The 12,149-nt window shown below is 38.8% G+C and overlaps 1 protein-coding gene across 1 annotated transcript in view; it reads right to left on the bottom strand.

Annotated features, from left to right (window-relative positions):
• Positions 1-4,098: 4,098 nt before the first annotated feature.
• LOC114397082 overlaps positions 4,099-12,149 on the bottom strand; it is a 72,028-nt gene continuing 63,977 nt past the window's right edge. The window contains exons 2-3 of the mRNA XM_028359206.1: positions 4,735-5,031; positions 4,099-4,644 (exon numbers count right to left, since the gene is read on the bottom strand). Coding sequence (XP_028215007.1) covers positions 4,099-4,644; positions 4,735-5,031 — 843 coding nt within the window. The remainder of the gene's footprint in view (positions 4,645-4,734; positions 5,032-12,149) is intronic.

The raw sequence follows: 12,149 nt of genomic DNA, 5'->3' as shown, positions 1-12,149 counted from the left end.
TAATTCCTTTTTCTTACCATTTGATCAATTGTTTGATTGGATATATATAGGTGATAATCTATGCTTCCATTTTTTGGCCTATCAACCAAGGACCATGTGCAAGATTTATGTATATGATCTTGTCAACCTGGCCCCGCACTTAATGTTCTAGATGCAAATCAATCTAAAAGTTGCTTTTGCAAGGGGTTATATATACCGTGGATACCAAAAGGTAAGGCATTGGGTAATAAATTAGTTTATGCAGCAAGCTGATATTTTATAATAATGTATATTTCACAATTTCTAGAGCTAATAAGATGATGGAATTCATATGTAGGTTGCCGATGTGGATCTTCCAATTGTTGCTTCACATGGGTAATGTTCATGCAATATTTGTAACCTTTTTCAGTTCAGTTGAGTTTCGACAACGATGGTTGGGGTTCTATTTTAGCTAATTTGTGTGCTAGAAAGGTTTTTTTTTTCTTTCTCCTTTTCATCAATTTTAATTCTAATGGTTACATGGTTATGTTCTTTTTTTTTATTATGTGTAAGACTTTGTTTATAATTACAAATATCATCTTAATTTTAAAAATAAAAAATTATTTTTTATTTTTTTTAGAAAAAATACATTCTAAGACGATTTTTAGGCCAAAAATCATCTTAGAATCTTTAATTTTTTAAAATAATATTTTTTTTAAAAAAATTCAACCGTCTTAGAATGTCTATCCTTCTAAGACGGTTTTTAGTTAAGAACCGTCTTAGAAAGATACCCTTCTTGGACAGTTTTTAGTTAAGAACCGTCTTAGAATGATAGCTTTTTCTAAGATGGTTTTTTATAGAATTGTCACTACTAAAAAAAAAGCTTTCTACATCGCCCAATTAACATCGGTTATAGCTAAAACCGATGTTAACGAAAGCGCGGTGGCATTTTTGTAATTAAATGGAGTTACTTAACATTGGTTTTAGCAAAACCGATGTTAACTACTTCATGTTAACATCGGTTATTTAAAAAATCGATGTTAACATGATGTTAAGATGAATATGGTAACATCGGTTTGGGCAAAACCGATGTTAACTTCATAGAGTTAACATCGGTTTTGAGGGAGCCGATGTTAAGGAGTTGATTTTAACATCGGTTTGTTAAAAAACCGATGTAATGTATTTGATCTTAACATCGGTTTTTACAAAACCGATGTTAAGTATATTTAGTTAACATCGGTTATCCATAAAAAACCGATGTTATTGTGTTTATAAGTTAAAAAAAATAGAGATTTCAGAAGCCACGCGTGTTCGAAAACCTTGCCTTACCTCTTCTCTTTGTCATCCTCCTGCCTGAAATTGTTGTTCTCTTTCTCCTTCCACCCGAAATCTGTCGGAAACCGCTCCGTCGACACCCACATTGTCATTGGTCGAACCCACAGAACCCCCTACACTGCCGGAAAACCCACATTGTCGTCGCTGGAACCCACAGAACCCCCTACGCTGCCGGAAAACCCATATTGTCGTCGCTCGAACCCCACAGAACCCACATTGTCCTGGGTCGAAGAAAACCCTAGATACAGAGGTGCTACTAGGGTGCTGAAATAGTCATCGGTGCTCAAAGGTCAAAGCTTTCTCCGCGAGGTACGTAGGTCAAATTCGTGTATGCTAAGTTTCGTTGTGAGTGGTTTGACCCGAATTGGGAGTGCATCGGATAACATTTTGTTTGCGATTGTACAAGCTCCGCTAACGTGCGTGTGTTGCTGGGTTCTCTTCATCAAGGTAACACTAACTTCTATACTTCATTTGACCTATTTTATTTTTTCTGGGTAGTAATAAGTAATGTTGCATGATTTTTAGTAAGGTGTTATTCTGTTTGCACTATAACAGAGAATCAACCATGATTTCTGTAGATGGATCCACAGGGTTGTTGAAATTGCCTGCAATTGCTTTAACATTTTACTGTCCAACAGAGTGGGCTTCACTATTGTTGTTTTAACATATTTTTTGTTTCTTGAGCAAGTAATGCTTAAGTATAGATAATGTTTTTACCCAAGTGGATTTAAGGAACTGGGTTGCTTGCTCTGTTTTCTATTTTATTCGCTTAATTGTTGAATGCTTCCAGACTGTTTATAAACTATTCACTTGCCTCGTATTGGCAGTTTCTATAAGTTCTCATATCCTGTTATTGCAAATTATGCTTGTAACTGTTTTAAATAGTTAACTGTTGATATTAAAATAGGTTATTGCATTTAGTTATGTTATGATGTGGGATTAAAATAGGTAACTGTTGATATTAAAAACAGTTACCTATTCAAAGTAACTGGGTTCGTCAGTTCTCATATTCTTGTATTGCATTTAGTTATTATGCTTGTAACTGTTTTACAATAACATATCCTGAAGTGAACTGCTTATCTGAAAATGATGAAGGGTTTCAGCCTTTATAATGTTAGGATTTTCCACCCAGGTGTCACGAATCTGCAACCCCCTCAAAGCATTTCTCCTCGTCCTCAAATTAATAACTCTATGAAAATAGGATGTGTTGCTGTCCCCCTCTTTGATCCATTTGCATCTTGATTTCTGCTTATGTTGTTTTTATTCAATAATCTATTGCCATTTGCCTGTTATATCTGGCTATAGAAAATAAATGTTGGGTTATTAGATGAGGGTTATTCTGGGAGGGTGAGACATGATAAATTATACTAGGCTCTTGCAATAATTTACTTCTATGCTGCTACTACCATTTAGATTGTTTAAATGGATGTGTGGCTTGATATTGTATTAACTGACCTTTATGTTATATAGATCTTGAGGCTTGCTAGGGAGCTTGGAGATTTTCTACTTGTTGGAATACACACAGATCAGACAGTCAGGTTGGCAACCTTTATATCTCTGCCTCCTTACTGTATTTACTTTTTTATTTTTTTTTGTACTTTTTTTTGGAAGGCATAATGTATAATATATTATTGAGATAAACAAAAACAGTACAAGTGGTACTGAATGAAAAGATAATACAAAGCACCTCTAGTGCTGCCTCTATTTATCCAGCAAAGCTTCATTAAATTTAGATATTTCTTTAATCCCCAAACCACCTTCCTCCTTAGGTAAGCAAATAGCTTTCCATTTTACCCAGGGAATTTTCTTTAAGGTGCAGTAACCAGTGGTAGGCTAGGATCATCCCTGTCACTTTGAACCAAGTCCTAGAGGAAAGCAAAATATTGCATACATCAATCTGAGAATTTTTCAAGGCATAATAACTTTTTGTGCAGGTTCAGTTACCAGTTGGAATTTATCAGGTCTAATTTACCATTTTATTCGCAAACATTTAATGACCGTAGATAATGACAGACCCAAAAATTTCTAAAAGTTTAAATACATAGACAATAGTAATAGTAAAAGCTTAGTACATCAGATCAAAATTTAAAGGAGATTAGGATGAACTATGAATGTTCAAATCCAGGATCTAGCTTGATCATGATCCTTGAGCATGCAAGCCCTTTGAAAGAAAAATTGTCATCCAGTTTATTGTTCATTTCCAGTTTCCAAAATAATTTGGCATCCAAGATAGTAGTGTTATGTTAGGAGTGATATTGGGCTTCAGTGTGCATTAATTCATAGTATCACACTAGTAATTGATCTAGAATATTAGTATAAATAGGAAAATAACATTAGTGATTTATTATTGCAATATAACAATTATATAGAGTCCTATTGGTAAAATAAAGTATATTGTCTCTTTTCAGTTTTCCACCCAGTACCTATAATTTCAACATGTTACAAAAAGCAATGCCATTCATCATGACCATGCTATGTCCACGGTGTTTCAACATTCATGTTTCCAAAATATGGAAGTCCTCTGTATTTTTACTTTAAAATACTCAGTCTCCTTATTGGTTCTAAAGAATAAATTGAAGTACTAAGCCAGTGTATTAATCATCTCAAAATGACAACCATTTGTTGTCCTAGCATCATATTTACTTTCTATTATCTTTTCCTTTCAATCACAATGATTTCGGTAGAATCCTTACAAGCTTGTTAGCTTGATGACTTGTCAGAAAAAATTTGTTGACTAGCATCAAATCAGAGAATTAAACCTGGACATCTTTTAGAAATGCTTGCTGAATTAAGACAGGCAGAAATCTAGTGTCTCCATTTGGGACAAAAACCTATTCTTTGCAGCATATAATCCAAAAAAACCCATGAGACTGAGTCATAGGCCTTTTCAAAATCCACCTTGAAAACCATAGCTGGCCTTTTGCTTCTACAAGCTTCCTCAATCACCTCATTAAGAACTAGTATGCCATGCAGGATGTGTCTGTTTTTTATGAAAGCTGTCTGCCTCTCATCAATAAGACCAAATATCACTTGTCTCAATCTATTTGCTAATAACTTAGCTATCACCTTGTACATACATCCAATCAAGGAGATTGGTTTGTAGTCATCAAATGACTGGGGGTGTTTGGTTTTGGGAATTAGAGCTATGAAAGAAGCATTACTGCCTCTAGGGAAGCTGCCATGCACATGGAATTCATCTACAAATTTTCTGAAGTCAGTTTTCATCATTTCCCAAAATTCTTTAATGGATTTGAAGTTGAAGCCATCAGGTCCAGGACATTTGTCCCCATCACAACTCCACACTGCTTCTTTGATCTCCAAATCCGAAAAAGGAACAGCCAAAAACTCCCTCTGCTCTTGGTTTATTGAAAAGAATTGCACTCTATCAAGAGTGGGTCTACAAAACTACTGCTCAGTAAATCTGTTGAGGGAAAAATTCACAGCCTCCTTCTTAACATCATTGGGGTTCTGAATCCATTCACCCTGAATGAGAATTCCTTGAAGACCATTATAATGTCTTCTGAAATTGATGACTTTATGGAAATAAGCTGAGTTGCTGTCCCCTTCTTTTAGCCATTTAGCTCTAGATTTCTGCCTTAATAAAGATTCATAAGCTATTGAGGCCTCCCACAATTCTTGTTGTAATTCTCTCTTAGCCTTTATCTCATCATCAGATAGGCTTCTATTAGATGCTAAATCCTCCACTTCATTGAGCTTCTTCTGAATTTTGTGGATCCCCTTATCATTTATGAATTGTGCAGTGTGCAAATGAAACAACTACTAGTACTATTGTAGACAAGTTTCCTTCTCCATTACTCACGGAAAAAGATAAACTCATTATCATTATTATGGTTCTTCTCTATTTGAATACTGGACAGCCCTCATATTGTTGATAAAAGGCTTTAAATACACTGTGGCTAATTTCTGTATGGTTTTTTTAGGGTTATCATTTACTACTGCTAATTGGCGTTCTGTGGAAGCGCTTTGATTATATCTTTGAAGCCTCGAACTCAGGTATTTATATGTTTGATTCGAAAACTAATTTGAAATTGTTGTTGTATGCATTACTGGTATATTTGTAACTTATGCTATGCCTGTCTACATGACCTTTCTTTCATTGGACTGATATGTTCATGCCTTCTGTATATATATGTTGTGACTGCCATTGCCGTTCTCTCTGTCTTCTATTATGTTTTTTTTATAAGCAAAATTATAATTTGTATTAATAACTGTGAGTACCAAAGGTACTAAATATACAAGTTAGAAACCAGCAGACTAGCAGAACCATAGGTCCTACGAACCAGGTGCCAATCTAAATAGAATACAATAACCCTGCACTGCTACCCTAATCAAAAAATGCTGTTGATAAATTACTAGACCAATAGTTGTAGGGCTGGGCAAAGCCTTTCTCTAGCTGTCTTCTCCGTAAATTCCCTTTAGTTGGGATTCTATCTTTGATCAATCGGCAAGCAAATGTTTTTTTTTATCAGCAAAGATAAATATATTATATTGAAATAAAGTACCAGAGGTACTAATTACAAAGGTATGGACTATTATATGTAGTACATAAGTAGTCTAATAGGTCTACTTGTGTAGTGTACAAGTATTTCTGAAACTATGTGCACTCCCTCTACAAAAACAAAAAGCCTTGTCTAATATTACTTGACCACTGATTATAGTGGACTGTGAAGTCCTTCTCAAATTGTCTAAGCCAAGTCCAAATTATAAAGATAGCATCTTCAAAAAGCCGATTAGTATCAAATTCTGCATTTGCAAACAAAATTCTGTTTTTGAGCTTCCATATAGACCATGTTACTGCCAGCCACCAATACCTCCATCGCTTAGCCCTTAATCCTTCGATGTGGATAGAAATGTGCTGCATGAAGTGCTGTTTCGGGCTGAAGGGGAAAGCGCCTTTGATATTCATCCATGACATCGATTCCTACCAAATTGGTTGGATTTTGATGCAATGAATAAATAGGTGAGATTCATCTTCCATAGCTCTACTGCAGAAAGGGCAAAGCATATTGTTGATCTGTATGTTCCTTTTTCGCAGATTCTCCTTTGTGGGCAGTCTGCCCCTGCATAATCTCCAAGCGAATATCGCAATTTTGCTTGGTATCTTTGTCTTCCATAGTTCCATACTCCAATCCTCCTTCTGGCCACCAGCAATTTCCTCCCATATCAGATTGTAGGCGCTGCGAGTTGTGTAAATCCCTGATGAATCTCCTATCCACTCCCAAATGTCAATTTGCTGTTGCTGTATGCTTTGTGTCATACCCTAATTTCGTCCGGGGACCTTTGCTTGGTGACATGCGACCTTTCTTTGGTCCTTGTGAGGTGCTTGGCACCCATCATTAGGCAATTTGTGAAATTCGAAGACATGCCGGAAAACCAAAAAAATATTGATGCACAATCCGTAAGTTTCCGTGACACACCAGAAATCAAATGGAAGCATCGTTGCATAATTAAGTGAGGTTCCGTAACATTCCGTAAGTCAAAAAGGGGATGATTATGTAATCCGCAAGGTTCCGTAACATTACGGAAAGAAAACAAGTATCGTTACGAAATTCGTAAGTTTCCGTAACTTTACGAAAAAAGAATCACCAAAAAAACAGCAGGGGGGTGTACTTAGTAAAAATGGGGGTGCAAATAGCACCCAGGCCCACTTGGGCCCTCTAGAATATTCCTCCAGAAGGCTGTTGCTTCTGGAGGAAGCAACCTGGCTCGCCTGGGCGAGCTAAGCTCGCCTGGGCGAGCTGGGCGGCAACCACCTCCCCTATTTTGCTATAAATAGGGGAGGAAGTGAAGAAGAAAAGGGTTCAGCCCCTTTGGCACTTCTCTCTCTTTCGAATTTGCTTGGAAAAATCGTTTCCGTGAAGAAAATCTAAGCCGAGGCGCTTCCGAAACGTTTCCGTAACGTTTTCCGTGAAGAATTTCGCAAAGGTTTCAACCGTTCTTCGACGTTCTTCATTCGTTCTTCATCGTTCTTCGATCTTCAACGGGTAAGTACCTTGAACCAAGCTTTTCGATTCATTCTATGTACCCGTAGTGGTCCACATTGTGTTTCGTGCATTTTTATTCTCGTTTTGTTTACTTTTTATACCCCCTGTTGACGTGCTTAAGCCATTTTACTTAAGTCATTTCTCGCTTAACTTAAAAATAAAATAAATTTCCACCGAACGTTTGAATTGTATTATCCGTTAACTTCGGTTAAAATAAATTCCGACCGTTCGGTCGTGCCGTAACCACGTTGGAAATCAAAAAGAGGTAAAAAAATAATATAATAATAAAAAAACATCTTTTAGCAAAATAAAGCGGAAAATCAATCGGACGTTTTCTCTTTGGGATTTCTCATTCTTAATCGAATTGATTAATAACTAAAGTGAAACTAAAGGCTAAAATCAATTCGCCTAGTCAAGCTCGTCCATAAAAATAGGCTTTTGAAGTTTGTCATTTCATTTTCTCACTAAGTAAAATGGATCATTTTTAAGGTCCAACGCCTTAAAATGATCACCTCTTAAAGTAAAAAAGAATCACTTGATAAAAAAGAACTACGTAGGTCTGATTTTCTCATCCCAAATTGAGGAATACGTAGGAGCAAAGGGAAACACCCTTGTCGACCACAAAAAGAGAAAATATAAAAAGGGTATAAAGGATATAGAGACATAAAAAGGGAACATAAAAAATCAAAGTCATGTTTGCACATTCGATTAAAGGCTGCCGTCCCTTGGGGCGGACGTGTGGGGTGCTAATACCTTCCCCGTGCGTAAATACAACTCCCGAACCTTTCACTTAAAAGTTCGTAGATCGCGTCTTTTCCGGTTTTTCCGACGTTTTCCTCAAATAAACGTTGGTGGCGACTCCGCGCGTATTCCTTTCGTGGAACACGCATCCCGCGAGTCACGCGTCGCCCTCCCGCCGAAGGGTAGGTTGCGACAGTTGGGGACTCCACTGGGGACTATTTTTAGAGAGTTAGGCCATTTAATCTTGTGCAAATTTTGCCATGACTTACTCCTTTGTTGGCTTCCCCTTATTATGTTCTTGTATATATAACTCTTTGATGCTTTTAGTGCATTTTTTTTTGTATGCATGAGGTAAATATTTATTCATTTGATGCACACAAACACTAACACTATTTGCACACACGGTGAGTTGAAAAAGGGCCCTATACCCGGGTTCGTGGGAACATAAGGAGTGGAGGTGAATCCGTGATCATGCTAGGTCTCCGACTTGCTTGATTACAGTGAACCCTCATCTAGAGTTTTTCTCTTTGAAGACATATTGTTGCTAGTAGTCCCTACTGCTGCAGTATGTTCTTCGAAGGGGATGATACCTCTAGAAACCATCAAGAGAGATATGACTACCTTGGGGGTTATCACTAAAAGCCTAGTTAGCTCTCTCCCTTATAGGTCCCTTAAATAGGGGCACGGAGCAAACACGCTGCGTGCCATTTTTCACACTGCCATGCATAAGTATCATATACCCTTTTGCTTATATTTTTTGTGAATATTGTCGTACTATGTACATCCCCTTGTTGTGCCTTTCGCATATGCATCATGCGTGGGTTTCGTCTTTGATCCCCTCACTTTAGCAAACCAACGGAGGGTCCGTGTCGCCTTCTTAAAAAACATACGTTGGGTGCCATGCTGCCCAAACGTTGTATCCAAGAAGGAAACAATTTCTCGGGCTCCCGTATTCATAAATTGCATCTGTGTTATATGCATTTCTTCATGCATTCATCCATTCCACCCATGATAGATGTAGGAGTTTTGTTTCGCACTAGATTTTATTTCACTTTAGTAAAACATGGGATCAAGTCAAAAGCCTTCGCTTAAAAAGAGGTTCTATCAAGTCAAAATCAAGAGCTTAGAGGTCACCAGTTTATGAAAGTTGGGGCAATTAATGGGTCAACTTCAACGGCAAGCCTTCCGCAAAGCCTATGGTAAGATTTGGGACCTAGCTAGGGTAGAAGTCTCCATGGAACCAATTGCCTCCCTCGCCCAGTATTATGATCAGCCGTTGAGGTGCTTCATCTTTGGGGACTTCCAGCTATCACCAATGGTGGAAGAATTTGAAGAGATCCTAGGATGTCCTCTAGGGGGAAGGAAACCATACCTCTTCTCAGGGTTCTACCCCTCATTGGCCAGAATTTCTAAAAAAGTCCAAATCTCGGCGTAGGAATTAGACCGCCAAAGGCAAGTCGAAAATGGGGTGGTCGGAATACCGAGAAAATATTTGGAGGTAAAAGCAAGAATCTTGGCAGATAAAGGCGAGTGGACCCCATTCATAGATATTCTCACACTGTTGATTTTCGAGGGAGTCCTCTTTCCAAATGTGGATGGGTTGGTGGACCTGGCAGCGATCGACGTTTTTCTCGCCTATCATAACCACAAGGAAAGTCCGGTTGTCGCTATGCTAGCCGACCTATATGACACCTTCGACCGAAGATGTGAAGAAAGCAATGCAAGGATTGTTTGTTGTACTCCAGCTCTCTATGTGGGGCTGGTTTCACACCTTTTTCTCCAAGAAGGTAGGCCCGTCTATCCGCTACAAGGTTACCGCTCGTGCGTCGAAAAAGGAAAGGCGAATTGGGACCAACTCTTGGCTAGCATGGGGGGGCGTCTGTTAATTGGTTCCCTCGCTAGAAGGAAGGAAGAATCAGGATTCTATCTTCATGCGAAGGATGTCCAAATGTTCCCTTGATGGGAACAAGGGGTTGTATTAATTATAATCCCGTTCTCACCATAAGACAGCTTGGCTACCCCATGAGAGGAGCGCCATTAGACGAAAGCATCACGCCTTTCATCGCACGGGGTTTTAGTGACCACAACGCGAGGGTACTCCAAGGAGTTCGCAAGGCATGGGATGCGGCGTGAAGAAAGGACAGAGAGCTTAGGGGAAGCAGTAATGGGATCATCGGCGGCTATCATAAGTGGCTGAGAGTCCGAACACAAGGACTGGATTGGCTCCCAAATCTAAAGACTGTGAGAGACGATGAGGTTAAAGCTTCGGAAGAAAGTGATGAGGTACAAGCCCTAAAGGCAGAGCTTGAAAGAGCCTGGGTAGTCGAAGAGAAGTTCAAGTCCATAGCCATCAAAGTCTGAAAAGAGTATGATGAACTAAGGGATGTCAATATGGCCACCGATGAAGCCTTGGAATGAGAAACCAAGAAGGCCCGAAAGGAAGAACACGACCAAAGCAAAGTTTTGAGGGGCTTTATAGGGCAGCAATAGTGAGCTCAAGCTCCGAAGAGGTGAAAGGAATCATCACGGGTCAAAGGCATGATCTTGAAGGACGAGCTAAAGGTTTGCCTTAGGTCGAAAAGAAATTTGTCCCAACAGTTAAGCGAGACTGAAGGGAATATGTGGGCCATCATCGATAAGTGCAAAGAGAAGCTAAATCTAGCGGCGACTCACGAGCAAAGGCTAGAGGATGAGTACGCCAAGATATCAGCAGAAAGGGAAGCAAGGGAAAGGGTAATTGATTCATTGCACCAAGAGGCAACAATGAGGATGGACCGATTTGCTCTTACTTTGAACAGGAGTCAAGAACTTCCCCGATTGCTAGCCAAGGCCAAAGCAATGGCGGACACCTACTCCGCCCCCAAGAAGATCCACGGACTTCTCAGCTATTGTCAACATATGATAGACTTAATGGATCATATGATTAGAAACCGCTAGGAAGTTTGTATTGTCGCTCAGATCTTGACTAGTTATAACTTTTTGAATAAAATGAGTTTATCCCACGTTTTTACTCCAAAAATCAGTGCGAATCAAGTCACTCCCGCATTTTATCTCTAGCATGCATTGTATGTTGGTCTCGTCCTTTGTCACGGGAAGCCGGAAGGTCCATATCACCTTCTTAATTGTACACATGGGGCACTGCGCCCCCAAATGCGCAAGTAAGAAGAGATAATTTTCCGGGCTCTCGTGTCCGTAAAATGCATTCATATCATGCATCGCATAAGCATCTCTTCATAACATCATAATGGACATATCCTGCATTTTTCCGTTATCATATTCCAGCCTCACATTTTGCATGAGTCATGGCATCATCATGCATATGCGTTCAACAAACTTTTTGATCTGCAAAATTGCATACCATTTGTTTTCATGTTTGCTCATCCTTGCGTTTTCCTCTACAAAACAAAAACAAAAAAGGGGAAGCGTGAAACTTCACACTACATTCTTAGTTTCATGTGTTAGGCACCACGAGCCAACCATGTTGGGATCATAAACCCGTTTCACTTAAAAACAAAATAATTGAACATGGTACCTAATGCATGGTTAACTAGGAAATGGTGTTTCTTCGGGCATCTCAATTTCATAATTACATTTTCCGTGCATAAGCTTAAAGTACGCCCAAGTCATTCATCCCTATGAGATGTTGTTGAAGTATTGGCGATCAGAATTGCCATTCGTTGGATTATAGGGTTGAACCAAGCTCATGCTTTTACAAAAAGGTTCATCAAGTCAAGTTGAAATATGGAAGTAACCGTCTTGCAAAATTGGGGCAAAAGATGAATCGAGTCACATCACTGCTTCGTCTACTGCCAAACACATTTAGGATTATTGATGTCCTTGTTACTTCCAGTTTCACCTTGACAAAGATGTCATGGACCATGTTGAAAATCTAAATTGATTCAACCCCATATCTTGCGTAAAAATTCGCAATACTTCAACTGTACATCATTCGCATGCATCCATGCTTTTCATTGGTTGCATTGCTCGTTGCATTCTTTCCTTGAAAAATAAAATAAAATGAACTTAATCATTGTTATAAAAAAGAAAGGGACACGCTTTACGACCCCCTTACCGAACTTGTGCTAGAGCTAGAGTAATGGGTGAAGTAGA

The sequence above is a fragment of the Glycine soja genome, chromosome 18 (genome assembly GCF_004193775.1).
Source record: "Glycine soja cultivar W05 chromosome 18, ASM419377v2, whole genome shotgun sequence".
Lineage (NCBI taxonomy): Eukaryota > Viridiplantae > Streptophyta > Magnoliopsida > Fabales > Fabaceae > Glycine > Glycine soja.
The sequence above is the reverse complement of the archived record's forward strand: the minus strand, read 5'-3'. Positions and strand labels throughout refer to the sequence as shown.